Here is an 18,258-nt window from a genome sequence, read left to right as displayed (position 1 = left end):
CAGTGTCTAAATATGTGTTCCCCATCATCTTAAAATAAAACAAGTAAAAGAATGAATGACAATGTGATGAACATAAAGAACAGATCTAGAAGATCTATAAGCTGCCAGCCTAGTAGTGGAATGGTAACTCATAGTTGACAGTGAATTTCTGTCCAAATAATGACAATCTGAAAACTGCATTATGGAATGAGCAAATCTTGGTGGGTAGCTGTGATTCTGCTTTTGGTGATGGCCTGACATTTAACAGATACATTACCCATACATGATGTCTTTCCTTCTTTGTCAGTTCGCTTGAAAGATATGTGCTAAGCTTTGCAAGATGTTGTAATGTGCATATATATACATGTATAATATACACACATAAGCCCTTTATATTATATCAGATGACTTCCCTCTCCATACAAATAAGTAGACACAGACATATATATCTATATAAATAAGTATATATACATGCCGTTAAAAATTGTACTGATTGTATGTAATCATTCAAATGAACCAAATTAAACAAAAATTTAAAAAATAAGGATTCCAGCTTTGGGAGCAAAAAAGATAGCTCAGTTAGTGAAGTGTTTGTATAACAAGCATGAGGACCTGGAATTGAGCTCCAGGAGCTGTAGAAAAATGTTAGGCTTAGTGTGTGTTATCTCAATGCTGGGGAGACAAAGGCAGGTAGATCCCTCGGGTTCGCTGGTCAGCATTCTTAGCCAAGTCAGTGAGTCTCGGGTTAATGAGATCCTGTCTCAAAACCAGGTAGCTAGCTTCTATACCAAGGTGGTTCTCTGGTCTCCACATGTGCACTTGAGCATGTGCGTGCACAAGTCCTGGCACACAAGCACATAAACACACAGACAGATTGATAGTGTTTCTTCCAAAAGCCATAGACTTTATAACATCAGCCCAGTATCACACGCAAGAAACCTCCTTTCCAGTGTTGGTCCTGGTAGACCAAGAGATTCCTCAAAAAATAAGCTATTGTTGTCTATTGCTGTCTCCTAGAACTCAAAGGTAAGAACTTAACTGCTGAACACACCACAAATTTTATACACAGAAAGAACTGAACAAGAATTGACTTGCTCTCTATGAACTAACTCTCATATTTGAAGGTTCATGCAAACTGCCAAGGGAGATAGACAGCCAATAGTCCAAGCCAGCTGTAAGCCTTCATACAACAATTACAAGATATACTGGGGGTTGCAATAGTGGCACTTAAATGTTTGAGTAACCAATAGTGGTCTAATTGGGTCAGTGTTTGATTTTCATGAAAGTTATAATGCTTCTCAGTTTTACTGTGGAACAGCGTAGCATTATGTTGGTGAATTCTTTGAGGAAAATAAAGGAGGTGAATTTTTGAAATATTTCCTTTTGAGAGTTTTTAAATTTCTAAGATACACTTATATTCAAATGTAAGTCCTTAAAGGTGTGCCTTAAAGCACTGCTATTTTAACTACCTGGCAGTTTGGATAATAAATGCTACTGATGACTGCTTCATTATGCTGTGTAGGCTTTTAAAGGTTTATTGTGTCTGAAATCTCTTTCAGACTCACTGCAATTTTGCACCAACCTCACCTTGGCCACAACCACAAAGCCGTTCAAGCTAATGCCAGTGTCAGAGCAGGCTTCGTGCACGCCCTAGGGGACGTATTTCAGAGCATCAGTGTACTAATTAGTGCCCTCATTATCTACTTTAAGGTGAGTGTGTTTAGTAATCAGAGCAGCTCTGTGAATGAGCTAGCACAGAAGCTAAGACTCGAATATACCAATACTCTCAACCTGTGCTCCCCTGCACAAACTGCTTTACAAATCTAAAACTGGCAAATCCTGAAGCCTCGGTCTTTCCTGGATTCCAAAGAGCTGTCTTTATTTGTTGGGCTCTGAGTCTTTTGAGAAAGATCCTTTAATGTAGTATTAAGATGTGAACCAACGAAACCAGGAACACCTTGGGTTTCTTAAGATATGAACAATGGAAGATAGATCTGGTTTGTTTAAATAATGCTTATTGGATGAATTTTACAGAATAAACTCAAAGACATAAATCATAGTAGAAAGAGGGCAGATTTTTATTATAGAGGATTGTTTTAGCTGTTCTGAGTTTTTTTTTTTTTTGTTACTCTATATTTGGCATTTCTGGGTATCATGCTGAAATGAATGTGTCTGATCAGGCATTTTACCTGTTCTTATTATCTCTGCAGAGAGTCATATTTCTCAAAGATTTATTTATGTTTATTTTATAAATTATGTCCAGTGATGTGTCTCTGAATGAGTATGTGCTCATGAGTTCAGGTAACCCTCATAGGTCAAAGGAGTTGGATCCTGGAGACATTTGTTAAATGCCTGATATAGAATTGAGAACTGAGTTCAGGCTCTGTGCAAAAGCAGACTTGCTCCTAACCACCGACCATCTCTCCAGCCTCCGAGAATCATATTTCTTGGGAGGGAGTCCAATTTACTGAGATTGGAACTTGTGACTACTGCTTGTCTGGAAGAGGGTCAAGAGTGCTTGATTCATGGACCTGCTGACCTTGTTCTCAGTGTGGGAGGGACCACCTTTCTGCCAAAGCAGAGCTCTGGGATGATAGGATGAGCACATAAAAGGGTCTCTCACTCGAAACATGTAAGCACTCACCAACAAACATGTATGTTTGGGACAGGGAGAGGGCAGCACATGATGGAATTTAACCCTGCCTTTTCTTATGCTATTGTCATTATCTAATTTTGAGAGAATAGTATTTTTTCCTAAAGTGTGAAAATACATAAATAAAAAAAAAGTAAAAGATATCTGAACTCAGATGGGGAAAATGCACCTTAAAAGCCTGAAGTCAGTAAACAAATAAACTGTGAAAGTGAAATAAAAGCTTCAAGCCAAAGGCAAAGACAGTTTAAAATTGTAAAGATGAATAGTTTGAGTCTGCCAGAGGGGATGGTGAATACCAATGGAACAAGGCCTTCTACGCTAGCAGGACCTGGGAAATATGAACTCACATGCACTGTGGCAGAGCACACAGTCTGTCCAGGTCTGGGCCTGATGCAGTCCCAGTGCTGGGATGGGAAGTGGACATAGCCTCATCCCCAATCCGGAAGCTACTTCCAATTGATAACCAAGCACAAATAAAAATTAGTTATTCTAATCAGTTATTCTCAACTGGAGTCTCTCTGGTTATACAAACCGTACTTAAGGGCAGGCTCCATGCCCATCAGTAAATGCCAAAGCAAAATGAAATCAATGGCATGTTTAGAGGTTGTTTGTCTCATTTGTCTCATACTACTTTGTCAGGGCTTTTTTTTTTTTTTTTTTTTTTTTTTGGTCCTTTGTGCGTGCATGCATGCACACACACACACACACACACACACATTATGGCTTCTGGTTTTGTGTTTTTATGAGATTTTTTGTATGTGTAAATATATATTTCTCTGCATCTATTTGTGTTTCTTGAGCTTTTTCTTTGGCTATTTTTCCTGGGTTTTTTTTTTTTTTTGCTTGTTTGTTTTATCCTATTCATTATTATTATTATTATTATTATTGTTGTTGTTGTTGTTGTTGTTATAATTATTATTTTAGATATCTGTGTATGTCCTAATGACAGAAAGAAAGGGTGTGGAGAGTTAGGTGGGTGAGAAGTGGGGAGGATCTGAGAGGAATTGGCTGAGGGGAAACTACAATCAGAATAGTATATTAAGAAATCTATTTCAATTTTAAAAAACCAAAATTTTGCAATGCATTTTTAACAGACCATTAGCTTTCACCAGTCCAAAAGCTAAGAATGCCATCATACTGCATCTGAAATCTATAGCAGAATTTTCTCAGCTTAGTTGTAACCTGCCTGTGCATTGGCTCCACAGTGAATTTGGCAAATAGTTTAATTTATGACTTTCTTGTATGTGTAACTAATAAGATCTCATGTAACACCTTCACAAAAATAACTCAAGTTGCCACACAAAGGTTAAGCTGGTGCTACATTTCCCAAAGGAAGTGGAACATGGAATTTTCTGTGCCACTGAGCTTCACCACTATTAGAATAGCATACATGGCATTCCAATTTCAATAATATAAATCAGTGGGGGTAGGAAAACAGAGGAGATGAAAGAGAGAGGATGATCAAGGATCATGCCTTGGTTTGTGCTTTAAAGGCTGAAATAATTGATACTCTTTCTTTCCTCCCTTGCCATAATTAAGGTTGAAAAGCACTGGCTAGCGTGACCATCTTTTCATACATTTCCATGACTACAGTGTTCTCATGTTAATTTGAGAAACTATAAATCAGGTGTTTTTTAGAGAATACTTAAGAACATATTTCTGTTTAATTCCTAAGTTATTGGGAACACATTTCCAGAAGCCTCCATTCAATAATCACTGGAAATGTAAATCAGTGACTGAATATATCCTACTGAGAGAAAGAATGTCCCCAGGAGATGCAACCTGCTTTTGAGTTGAATGTCTAGGGTCATGAAGGTGAATGGGTGGTGGAGAAAGGAGGACTCTGAGATGTTTACTTATTGTATCAACTGGGTTTCTCGATTGAAAGTTTGAGCTTGGTTAACCAAAGTTGCTGTTTTCCAGCCTGACTACAAAATTGCTGACCCAGTGTGCACATTTATTTTTTCCATCCTGGTTTTGGCCAGCACCGTCATGATCTTAAAAGACTTCTCCACCTTACTCATGGAAGGTAAGAGTGCTTGCATCAATATTCCTAGGGTTGATGCTTCTTTTTCCCTTTGATCATAAAAGGGATGATGCCAAGTCATGTTCTCTGTTAATTTGTATCATAAGGAAAAGTTAGAGTGATAAGGATTTTTAATATTTGATTTCTGCTTATATGGAACAGATACAAATTATGTATGCATATATACATACTTTTAAATTATAACTCACAATGTAAAGATATCAAATATAAACACTAGGTACATTAGAGGGAAATATTACAAAAATATAAATATATTGACAAGTATACTAGAAAATATCTAAGAAAGTCAAGAAGAGTCTTCCTCTTAGGCAACATTATAAGTGAATACTTAGATCTCATGTGTTTCAAAGTACAAGAACACTAGGATGATATTTATTTGTTCAGCAAGTACTTGCTGAACTTTGCTAGATCATGTCTTTAAAATTAGACTCACTAAGATGAGTGAAGCAGCGACCGCTACTCTCCTAATGGAAAGAGCTATACTTGAGTGAAAGAATTATCTAAACCATGAAAACGAATAGAGTAGTAATAGCTACCCAGAAGAGCTGTGGGATTTTCATATGCTGGGGAAGATTAGCTAATGAGCAGCTGGGGAAAGTGATGTTTCCAGGCTCATTCTTAGCCCAGGGTAGGATCTGTCTCTTATCAACCTCATTGCCCATAGACAATAGCCCCAACTATTCTTCTGCTTCGGCTGGCTGGCTCCATGCATCTTCCATTAATCAGAGATGGATGACAGGGGTAACACTCACTGTCAAGACAGTAGCTCTTATGACTAAAGCTTACTTGGGAATGTCTCCTGTTCATTCTGTATTTGGTGCTTTTCTTTTTATTTGGCATTACACAGTTGAAGAACTGATGTTTTCTGAGCTTCCCAGGCTGCATCTATGTAGTTAGGTGTGACATACATGCCAAGACTAGGTCAGCCTCAAAGAATAGGTAGTTATCCAGGTATAGTGGCAAATGCCCATATGCTCAACAATTGGGAGGTAAAGGCAGGAGGACTGCTATAAGTTCAAGGCCAGCCTGGACTATATAATAAATTCAGGCCATCCAGGGTTACATAGGGAAAACCTGATGAAAATAAATTGAAATAATAAAACCAAGTTGATTGGCTGGTAGTCTTCCCATGTTCTATATGATTCGTTTAGAAAGAAGAGTGACAGTCAAATTAGAATAGTCTGTGACACGGATGTTGAATGCTGACCCAGGCAGCTTAAACAATGCGAAATTGCAAACCAAATGATAAGGTATCATTGCAACATTAGCATTTCCTCCTAACATAGTTCCTGGAGTGACTCACTGGCTAATGAACATTGCACAGCATTATAATTTACAAAGAACAGACTTATTCCATAAAGTCTTTACACCATTCAGATCTATGCATTGCTCTTGTTGTCCATATTTTCCTAAGCATATGATGAGGGTTAGAGAAGCATCACAGTTTGAGAAAATTCACAGTAATTGTAGTCAGAATGCAAACCCAAGATTTAGGAGACCAAAACCCATGTTGTTTCATTATGTTTCATAGAGAATATGCACAGATCATTAGGAAAAGCACTGTTAGTGTAATATTTTCAGGATGATTACTGTTGCTAGATGTTGCTGAGTAAATTCTGAGAGTATTTTGTCTGGGCTGACTTGAGACTGATGACAAAGCCTTCAACAAAGTCAGATTTTAAACATTTGACAGGCACTGGATGCAAGTTGGTATTCTGGTGGAGACTGTGCAGCATTAGCCCTCATAGCCAGTGCATTTAGGTAAGTAACAAGAGGGTCGTACTTTTCCTTTGTCAGGTGTTCCAAAAGGCCTGAGTTATGACAATGTGAAAGAGCTCATCCTTGCGGTCGATGGCGTGATCTCTGTGCACAATCTACACATCTGGTCCCTCACAGTAAACCAAGTGATTCTCTCTGCTCATGTGGCTACAGGTCAGTGAGTTTTGTAAACACCCCCGGGCAAGATTCACTCCACACCCTGGAAGGTCATTCATTTCTCTTCCTTTTAGAGCTGCCCTTACAAGCCATTGTCTGTCAAAACAACTGTAAAATGTGTTGCTCTACCCAGCACCTCTGAAAACCAAACTCCTTATCAATGTTGTCATGGCAACAGTGATCCCAATAGCATTGTCTGTGCTGATTACATAAGATAGAGAGACAGTATAAAGGCTAAAATGTCTCTCTTCAAGTTCTCAGTCTCAAAAAAAAAATGACTTTACTTATTTGTCTGGGTAACTCCTTAGCTTAAATAATAGGATCAGATTAGACAACAACAACAACAACAATCTCAATAGAGTATCTCCCTTGTACAAAATATTTTTCTGATGTTGAAGAAGAAAGAAGGGAGATGGAGGCTGAGCTTTGAAATTCCAACAAACTAAGAGTGTGTTGAAAGATGGTCAGACATCCTGTGGCCATGCAAGACACTTCATAGAAGAAACTCAAGCCTGATTTTTTTTTTTTCTCAAGTGGAAGGGGTTTATGCCCATGATAAGTTTTCAGACTGGAAGAAATGGGAGGTAGGAGGTTTTTCTTCCTCTTAGGAGAAAATTCAGGCTAAGGATAGTACATTAAGATGTGAAAGTGTTAAAGGCACTACTTAGGGGCAAGGGATGAGAACATCAGGGACAGTCATCTGAGGGCTGTACTTCATCGGACGTCTTCATCTTCTCCAAGGGGCTCGGCTTTGACTTCCAGAAATTTACAGCACATTTTGTCCAAATATTTCAGAACCACAAGTAGAAGAATATAGTAAACAATCAGGTTACCATGGGAACTTTGTAGCCTCCTGATATTATTTAAGACAGAAAAAAGGATGGCAGTGAGAGTGGATGCTCGAGGGAAGGTCTGTGGGGAGCTCTAAATGTTTCCTTGTTCCTGCCACTTGTCTTGATATAAATTCTAATTAAATTCAAGAGTGGCAAGAGAGAGATCCCTGGGGGCTGGCGAGCAGGGCCCAGTAAGACACAATAGCTAAGTCTGGTTCTACTTCTTTCCAAGTCCTGTCTTGCCTTCCACATGAAGCTCCCACCAGTGCCATATTAAAGAGGTAACTGGGTAGGAAGACTACCCATAGTAAGAGATACTTTGCTCTGCTATGATGCATTGTCTGTGTGAACAGAGCTGAATGTTAGAGCCAACTACTTCCTTTGTGGGCTCTGCCCTCTCCCTGCCCTTCAGATACCAATCCCTTGAAGCTGAAATCAGTTCCTGACTGTGTGTGTGGGGGAAAATACAGAAAGAGAGAGAGAGAGAGAGAGAAAGCAAGAATGCATTATCACATTATCTGTGTTAATCTTTCTGTGGCTCTTTATCAACAGCTGCTAGCCAGGACAGCCAGTCTGTGCAAACAGGAATTGCTCGTGTCCTCAGCAGTAACTTTGATCTGCACTCCCTCACCATTCAGATAGAATCTGCAGCAGACCAGGACCCCAGCTGCCTTTTCTGTGAAGACCCACAGGACTAGCTCAGTCACACTGTCAGCTTCCTGTATTTCATAGGCCATGACAAGCTGCTGCAAAGTTTCTACAATGCACAATTAAGCAGCCAGTGGAATAGATTTGAGAAAGTCATGATGGTGCAATGCACACACCCTTCTTTTTATTTAGCTACATCCACCATGAATGAAGATATATGAGATTCATCAGTTTCTTGGATTATATACTAACCAGTAGTTGTGTTCAATTATAGGAATGCATATACAGATTGTTCCCAACTGTGGCTGAAATAACAGATGTTTGCAACCACAGGTAATAAATGGTTCACTTCCCTACAGTAATGGTTATAGTTGAATTCAGGAATCCTCGGCATGAGAAACAAGTATTTGAAGTGAATCTTGAGGCATTAGGATTTGACTTGTCCATCATCCTCACTGAGACATTCATCATTTGTGAAATAGAGGAGAACTTTAGTCTTTCATTGTAAATTATGGTTCTGTATGGGTGAAGTATTGAATTATGTTTTAATTCTCTGTGCAAAGGGTATGAGAAAAGAAAAAAATTCTGAAATTGCTAACTTTTGAATGCTTTCATAAAGTGTAATTTAATAATGTAAGAAAATGAGGAGGCACAGAATGCGATGTTTCTCATCCAGGTCACATGGAAACAATTCAGTCAAAGCATTAAGATATCTCTCAAAGTTTGGACAATATTTATGGATCACTATTGTTCAAATGCTGTACTTTATGTTTCAACAACTTAACTTTAAGAATTTAGTAGTAGTATTATATAGACAGAACATAAATATCAGAGAAGATAAGTAATCTAAAATGTTATTTATTCAATCATTCAAAAGATGTTTTTGAAGACAGACTTGGGATGAGGACTGGGGAAGAGCTTTGTTCTTCATTTCTGTAACTGAATTATAGTAGTTCATTAACTCTCAAAGGTCCTATTCCCCCAAACCAAGGTTAGATTAAGCTTCTAACCTCTTAAGAGTCCACTAGGGGCATTAAATTTCTGTGTTAGTTTTAGTGGGATTATTCAAACTGTTATCAGTGAATGAAGTGGATGTCAACACTTGCCTTGACAGAACTATTTTTCCTTTTGTTGTGGAGACAGACACTGAATAAATGAAGACAGTTGGTAATTACTATAAGAACTAGCCCAGTAATATGAAGGAAGAGAGGCTTTGAGTTTGATGCAAGTTCATGAAGAATGTCTGAGAGAAAATAGCAACTGAACTGATATAGGCACAACAACAACAACAAAAATGTGCTAGCCAGGTGGCATATAGAAGGAGCCAGCTCTTAAGAAAACCAAACCAGGTTGAGACCTATGTCATGAGGGTCTTGCAATGCTTGAAGGGCCTGGACCCAGAGGCTGGGTCACCCAGGCATCTAAGATAGAGCCAAACATGACTGGCAAAAGAAAAAAAAAAACACTCAATGAAGTGATTCCTGATGATATTCTGCTATACTCATAGATTGGTGCCTAGTCCAATTGTCATCAAAGAGGCTTCATCCTGCAACTCATGGAAACAGATGCAGAGACCCACAGGGTGGTGCTCAGGCAATCCTGTGGAGGATGGGAAGGAAGGATTGGAGTAGCCAGAGGGGTCAAGGACACCACAAGAAAACCTACTGAAACAACTAACCTGGGCACATAGGGGCTCACAGAGACTGACCTGACAACAAGGGAGCATGCATGGGACTGACCTAGGCCCCCTCTGCACATATGTTACAGTTGTGTAGCTTGGTCTTCTTGTGGGACTCCCAATAGTGGGAGCATAGGCTGTCTCTGCCTCCATTGTCTGCTCTTGGTACCCTTTCTTCCTACTGGGTTGCCTTGTCTAGATTAATATGACGGAGGTTCCTAGTCTTACTGCAACTTGATATGTCATGTTTGGTTGATATTCACCACTGCAAGCCTGCCCTTTTTTAAAGAGAAACAAATAAAGAGTGGATAGAGGGGTGTAATGGAGAGATGAAGGGGAGGGACTAAGAGGAGAGGGGGGAATAGAAACTGCAGTCAGAATGTAGTAGTAGTAATAATAATAATAAATTAAATAATAATATAGAAAAAATAATTAAACTAAAGACTGAGCACTCTGAAGAACTTGGTGTATTTGAGGACTTGAGGAAGACCCTTGCTGTCAATGGTGCCCTAAACAGGTAAACTAAAGAACATGAAAGAAATGAAGCTGAAAGAGAAGCAAGCCAAGTCACAATGCAAGATCTACCTTATCCCGAAGCTTATCTTTGCTTTTTCTTTGACACATTTCCCTGTATTCTGTTCTTTCCCTCTCTCTTTCTCATTTTGGTCAAGTAATCTTTATACATAGTTGGCTATTATTGTAAAAGTGTGTCCAAATGGTTGAGTTTTCACTCTTCAAAAGAACAGAATGAATAAAATGTGGATTTTAAAAGCAAAGCAGTGACTGCAGTTTTTTGATGTATCCTATCCGTGACTGAACACACTGGGCTAGTCACAGACAAGACTGAGCTTGACTCTGAATAAAAGTCTGGCTACAAAAAGAATTAATTGAAAAGGTTGTGATTTAATAAAAGATGTGTCTGAGTTGTGCTGTTAACCCCAGAGCTGTGAAAGAGAGGCACTATTAGCATGGGTGGAGCGAGAGATGGCAGTGGGGTGAAGAGCATGAAAGAATTATAAAATATGGTTTCCATCTATTTCTGCTTGTTTCTACATCTCTAACCTAGAACTGGTCCTATTTCTCTGAGCTTTAGATTACTCATTGGAAAGTGAAGTTTCCATTGTTATAAAGACATTTATGTCTGAGCTTCATGGACTAATAAATATAAAATACAGTGTTCTTTCTTTCTTACCCACTGTTTCTAAACCCCAGTACTCTAGGAAATATTAAATATGAGGTTTTTCTACAAAATACTATAAAACTTGTGTTTTTGACAAGAATTAAACCTTTTTATCTTCCCACCTTGTAAGACTTTTATGAAAATGTTTTAATCACTCTTCCTCCAAATCTGGCAAAATCTTTGTATACACAAAGGCCTTACTAAGATCTCTGATTAAAATGGCAGATCCATCTACCCTTTATCCCTTGCACAATGTTTTAATGGGAAAGACTATGAGATCAGATACCTAAGAGCTAAAAAAAAGACACAGTTGCCACCTGCATTAGAATAAAAAACTAAGCTCACTGCGTGCTTGTTTCACTGCCTTGGTGAGCAAGTTACCCTCTTTACTTACCTACCTACCTACTTACTTACTTACTTAATTCATTTACATCCCAATTATAGCCCCCTCCCTCCTTTCTTTTTGGTCCACCCTTACTCCCTCTTCTTCTTCCTCCTCCCTTACCCCTCAGAAAAGGTGAGCCCCTCCAACCTACCCTAGCACATCAAGTCATATCAGGAGTGAGCACATCCTCTTCCTCGGTGGCTTGGAAAGGCATCACCACCAGGGAGAAGTGATCAAAAAGCAGGCAACAGAGTCCTTGTTAGAGATAGCCCTGCTCTCCTTCCAAGGGTACCCACATGAAGACCAAGATGGCCATTGGGTACATATGTGTAGGGGGCCAAGGTCCAATCCATGTATGGTCCTTGGTTGGTGTTTCATTTTCCACAAACCTCACTGGGCTTAGGTTATTTGTCTCTGTTTGTCTTCTTGTGGAGTTCCTGTCCGCTCCAGGTCCTTCTATCCTTCCCTCCACTCTTCCACAAGGTTCCCTGGTCTCTGCCCAGTGTTTGGCCATGAGTCTCAGCATCTTTTAGATTCATTGTTAGGTAGAGAATCTCAGAGGACAGCTATGCTAGGCTACCATCTGCAAGCATAGCAGAGTACCTTTAATAGTGTCAGGGTTTGGCTCTCTCCCACAGGATGGGCCTCAGGTTGGGCCAGGCATTGGTTGGATATTCCCCAATCTCTGCTCTATCTTTATCCCTGTGCGGGCGCAAACACACACACACACACACACACACACACACACACACACACACACACATCTTTTAGGCAGGGTATATTTAGGGTCAAAGTTTTGTGGGTGGGTTGGTGTTCCCTTCCTTCTACTCATAGTCCTGTCTGGTTAGAGTGGCCTCTCCAATCTTCATGATCAGTACTACTAGAGGTCCCAGCTGTAGTCACCTCCATATTCTTCCAGGAGTCTACCCTGTCTCAGGTCTCCATCTTGTCTCAGACATGCCCCTGCAACTTTGCTTCTCTCTGCATGCCTCTTGTCCTCCATCCCCTGCCTTCCACACATCTGATCCCTACCTCAGCAACCCCTCTCCTTTCTGTTCCCTCTCTTCAACCACTTCCACTGCCTATTCTAGTTCTCCTTCTGAGTGAGAGTCAAACATCTTCCCTTGTGCCCTCCTTGTTACATAGCTTTTTTGGGTCTGTGAATTACAGTATGGTTATCCTGTACTACATGGTTAATATTCACTTATAAGTGAGCACATACCATGTATGTCTTTCTGGGTCTGGGTTACCTCATTCAGGATGATCTTGATCAAGATTAAAGTTTTGCCTTATTGAGAGACTTTGATTGAAATGTTAGTTTCTTTGTAAACTCAAACAATTCTAAGAGCATTATTCCTATTTAGGGCTGAATCATTCTTTGTTACAAGGAACACTGTCTTTGTCTTTTGCTTGACAGCATATCTAGTAGTATCCTCAGGGCCTACTTGCACTTGTTAATTGTACACACACACACACACACACACACACACACACACACACACACACACCAGGAGGGGGTGAGTAAATGTATAGACTATCAGGGGAAAGTGGATGTTGTGAGGATTTGGAACTTGAATAAGAAGCCAAGAAGGGGAATTTGAGGGTGCCTTTCATGTTGGGTCCAATACTACCTACTTATTTTCCAGATCCTTCATTTAGGAGGCAGGACATTTAGTGCCATTCATCTGAAAATATAACATTAACTGGGCTAACTTTATATGTTATGTAAAGTTATGGTGTATCAAAGCTAGAGAAACTTCTTCACATATCTTTCTCTCTCTTCCCCTTGGTATATAAACTAGGCAGAATGTGTCTCTGTAAGTCAGTCCCAAAATGGTTAACACTTTATCTTTCCCAATCTGGTGAGTACTGGGTGAGTAGATAGGAAGAGTAAATGCGGGCCCCAATCCATCTCTCTCTCATTTCTTCTTTTGCACAAGGAGATTAAATAAGCTGGTCTCAAGACTTAAAGTTAAATCACAGAAAAAAAAATGGATGGCTTATTTAATATTCCAGCCCCCAAAAACATTTCACTGAATTACTGGACTCTGACTTAAATATTAATTAAGTGGTATTTTTATTTGTATTGTTACTTATAGGTCTTCTTTCAGGATCTCTTCTGGGAAGAAGAATGTCAAGACAAGTCTGTATCATTCCAAGATCTTGACTGTGTAATATCATATTATTCTAAACATCATGCTTATCTCTAAGAAGGAAAGGAAGAAAATTTTATTTGAATATGTTAATTATAAAAGAATAAATGAAGAAAAACTGGGGAACAGCCTAGAACTCATTGGCACAGGAGACAACTTCCTGAACAGAACACCAATAGCACAGGCTCTAAGAGCAAAAATCAATAAATGGGACCTCATGAAACTGAAAAGCTTCTGTAAAGCAAAGGACACCGTCATCAAAACAAAACAACTGCCTACAGATTGGGAAAGAATCTTCACTAACCCTTTATCTGACAGAGGACTAATATCGAGTATATACAAAGAACTAAAGAAGCTGAAAAGCAGCAAACCAAGTAATCCAATTAAAAAACGGGGAACAGAGCTAAACAGAGAATTCTCGACAGAGGAATATCGAATGGCAGAGAAACACTTAAAGAAATGCTCAACCTCATTAGCCATCAGGGAAATGCAAATCAAAACGACCCTGAGATATCACCTTACACCCATCAGAATGGCCAAGATGAAAAACTCAAGGGACAACACATGCTGGAGAGGTTGTGGAGAAAGGGGAACCCTCCTCCACTGCTGGTGGGAATGTAAACTGGTACAACCACTCTGGAAATCTATCTGGTGCTTTCTAAGACAATTAGGAATAGTGCTTCCTCAGGACCCAGCTATACCACTGCTAGGTATATACCCAAAGTTTGCTCAAGTACACAAAAGGGATATTTGCTCAACCATGTTTATAGCAGCTTTATTTGTAATAGCCAGAACCTGGAAACAACCCAGATGTCCATCAACGGAGGAATGGGTACAGAAATTGTGGTATTTTTACACAATGGAATACTACTCAGCAATCAAAAAGGAGGAAATCATGAAATTTGCAGGCAAATGGTGGGATCTAGAAAAGATCATCCTGAGTGAAATATCCCAGAAGGAGAAAGACAAACACGGTATATACTCACTTATATAGACCTATAAAATATGACAAACATAATGAAATCTATACACCTAAAAAAGATAATCAAGAGAGCAGACATGGGGGAAGATTATCAATCCTCGTTTAGAAAGACAGATGGATGTGCATTGAACATATGACAGGAGTCTACTGAGTGCATACGAAAGACTCTAACTAGCAGTGTTTTCAAAGCAGATACAAAGACTCATGACCAAACCTTTGGCAGAGTACAGGGAATCATATGAAAGAAGGGGAGTTAGTCTGATGGGGAAAGGATAGGAGCTCCACAAAGACCAAAGATATCTGGGCACAGGGTTTTCTCAGAGACTGTCATTCAACCAAGGACCATGTATGGATATAACCTAGAACCTCTGCTCAGATGTAGCCTGTGGCAGCTCAGTAACCAATTCTAACAGGAGCTCAATGACTGGCTCTTTGACCTCCCCACCCCCCAAGGGAGGAGCAGTCCTGTTAGGCCACAGAGGAGGACTTTGCAGCCAGTCCTGAAGATACCTGATAAAACAGGATCAGATGAATGGGGAGGAGGTCCCCCCTATCAGTGGTCTTGGAAAGGGGCACGGTGGAGATGAGGGAGGGAGGGTGGGATTGGGAGGGAATGAGGGATCGGGACACAGCTGGGATATAGAGTTAATAAAATGTAACTGATAAGAAAAAAATAAAATTAAATTAAAAAAAGAATAAATGAGCAGCAAGTTATTAGAAAATTGGTTGCAGTACTTGAAATAGACCATTTTTTTCTAGCTTGAATCTGAACATGTGTATAAATACACAAAATCATTTTCAAGGATTTTCATTCCTTATTATTCCTTTATAATCTCTTGACAATAAATCCTTTTTAGTGTTAAATTCTAACATGATTATTAACAGGCCATTAGTTCATGAAATTTTCAAAGAGATGCTACTCAGAAAATTATATTTTCGCTTATGTTTATATCTTGGGACCCACCAAAGAATATGCTCTTAGGAACCCAGAGATTTGTAAGAAGAGCACACAGAATATTCAAAGTTGACTTTCCAAGTTGTTGACATAATAATTAACCTGAAAGGAGAAATGAAGAAGTGCTGACTTGATTGATTCCAGATGTATTGCCTGAGTCCTTGCTTTGCAACAGGCATTGTGCTAAACAATGGGTTATAAAGAAGAATTAGACATAGTATATGTTTTAACCCACAGTAGTAACTCACACTTCCTCTGGTAATTCAATTAAAATAAAAGTGTGCAGGCCGATGTCTGGAAAATCACAAGTCAGCAGCCATAGTTTATAACCTCTGCTTCTGCCTTTATGTAAATTACTTAGAGATGACTCTAAAGAAGAGCCACGAACTGGACGAGCCTCAGTCATAAACTGGAAGCTGCAGAAGAGGTGAGTCAGACATATGCTTAGATAACTAGAGCCGTGTCTCACATTATAGGATGAGATAAGTCATGAAGGGGAATGGTGAAAGTTGCTGAGTGAGCATCAGGCTTTATGCCATCCTGGTAACAACATGTTAAACTTTAAATTATACAATGGGGTTCCAACAAGGTTAAGTATAGGCCATTCTCAGCAAAGGCACAGAAACGAGCAAGGCGCACTTGTGTTTATCTGTTAGACTATTTAAAAAGAAGTGAGCTCTGTGATTTTTATCATCATATAGTTTTGCATCTCTATGGTTATAGTGTGTAAAGAATAGCAGTCCAGTCTTAGATGATCTTTATATCATTGCCAGCCTCCAGCAGGATGCCAGAAGCCTAGAAGGCATTAATGATTGTTGAGGCAATGACTCTGAGCCTAGAGGTGGGCCTTGCCACTGTTTTTTCATTTATATTTGTGTTTTTCTGGAATTTTGAAGACAAAGAACACATTGGCTTTGACAGGGAGGTCACATCTGTGCAATGTTTTCAGATCAGTCACCTCCACTGACATGCTCTTTAACATTCTTCTGACATCTGTCCCTGCTCATGGAGGCAAATCGATGAGTGTCCCTCTTCAATGAGCACTTTCAGGCAACTGAACAGGTTTCTTGTGTCTCCAGCCACATCTGGCTTCCCTCATCGCTCAGATCATGCAAGTTTGTTTCCTCTGTCGCAAGAGCTATAGAATGACGCTTTATTGTCATATTTTGTGTGGGTCAGAGCAGTAATGATAAAATGACCTGGAAGACACGCTGTTTCTAGTACAGTTTAAAATCATGATAAGATTTTATTTTATATAAAAAATGCATCATATTCCAGGTAATCATGAAGTTGGGAGAGTGATGTGTCTACCAAAGAAATTGTCTCATGGTTTCTAGTTAATCCTCTGAATTTTTTTTTTTCTTTTGGAAATTCCACATCTTTAATCAGGTCACTCAGAAGATCTAGATGATAAATTACAAGACAACTTAAAATAAGGATTTAAAAAATCTTAAGATGAAAAACCAGATGTTGCCAAGCACGTTTATATGCCATCTGTCAGTTGTGAAGTTTTGACTCGCCCTTTGCCACTTCCTCAGCATGGTCAGAATTCTGAGCGATTGAAGTGAGTGGGACAGTATAGTATCCTTTGCTTTGAGGTGGTATATTGCCCCCTGCCTTCAAAACATCATTTCCGTCAAAGCAACATGTCTCATTCTTCTGCGTACTAACATCAGGTCAACTTCACTGCCACCTCCATCCTTAATATGCTTCTCCATCATCCAGCACCGAGTTGAGATTCATCTAGGGCTCTATGGTGATGTTAGGTTTCATAAAGGAAATTTATGTGTTCCATATGTTTGGTTGCAGATGGAAAATGGGAATTCTGAAGGACATGACCGAGAGAATGTTTCTGCATGGAGCATTGATTTGGAAGTTAGATTACCTAAATTTGGATCTCAGCGCTTCATCTTATTGGCTTTGTAACCTCTCAAGCTGATTACTTAAATACTCTGACCACTCTCCTGAGTGGGAAAACCTTCTTATGTACGTGTTTGGTTATCTAAAAAATAATAATTAGAAGAGTTTGGACCTGTGTAGTCATCATTCAGGACATATTAGCTATTAAATATGAAGGTGAGGATGTCCATCTATGGAGTGAACATAGCTTTAAATCATCCAACTCTTTAGAAGCTCCTAAGTCATCAGCACAAACATCACCACAGACAGGCAAAATGGCTGGTGAAAATTAAACAGCGTTTCTATAAGAAGGAGTAATTGAGGCTTGCTGAGATAAAGGCGTTTACTGAGAGAATGCTTCCTGCTGAGGGAGTCATGGACTAATTAAATCAGTCCAATCTCTTCCTGTCAGTCACTAAAAATTTCTACTCTCATCTTTGAAGCAGAAGCTGAATTAGTCACTCAAAGCGTTATCTATTAGCAAAAAAGCGTGCAACTGGCCAGCTTCAAGAGGGCAGCCATAGCTTTCATAAGTTTTACCCTTAACCAATTCCTATAAAATATCACACAACCTTTCTCCCTGTCTCTTTGCCCCAAGTCATTCCAAGCCACATCTGGCTTCCCCCGTGGCTCAGACCATGCAAGTTTGTTTCCTCCGTTCTAAAAATGTTTATTTATTCATAACTTGGTGTGTGTTTGTGCACACGCCTGTGTGCGTGTGTGTGCGTGAGCTGTAAGTGCATGAACGCATGCCATTGTGCTTGCCTTTGAACACTTTTTTGAGACTAAGGGGAGGGGGAGGCGCCATTTGTCCTGCCCTATCACTCTTCGCCTGACTCAGATTCTCTCGGTGAAGCTGTCTCGCCTGAGACAGATTCTCTCGGTGAAGCTGAAACTAGACCGGCATCCAGCAAAGCCCAGGCATCCTCCT

The 18,258-nt window shown here is 39.6% G+C and overlaps 1 protein-coding gene across 1 annotated transcript in view; it reads left to right on the top strand.

Moving 5' to 3' along the window:
- The window catches only part of Slc30a8 (solute carrier family 30 member 8), a 38,772-nt gene extending 30,627 nt beyond the window's left edge, over positions 1-8,145 (top strand). The window contains 4 exon segments of the mRNA XM_055626520.1: positions 1,539-1,689; positions 4,556-4,661; positions 6,477-6,611; positions 8,000-8,145. Of these exon segments, the coding sequence (XP_055482495.1) occupies positions 1,539-1,689; positions 4,556-4,661; positions 6,477-6,611; positions 8,000-8,145 (538 nt within the window).
- Positions 8,146-18,258: the final 10,113 nt, after the last annotated feature.

The sequence above is a fragment of the Psammomys obesus genome, unplaced genomic scaffold (genome assembly GCF_907164565.1).
Source record: "Psammomys obesus unplaced genomic scaffold, mPsaObe1.curated_primary_1811, whole genome shotgun sequence".
NCBI lineage: Eukaryota > Metazoa > Chordata > Mammalia > Rodentia > Muridae > Psammomys > Psammomys obesus.
This window is presented reverse-complemented; position numbering and strand designations above follow the sequence as displayed.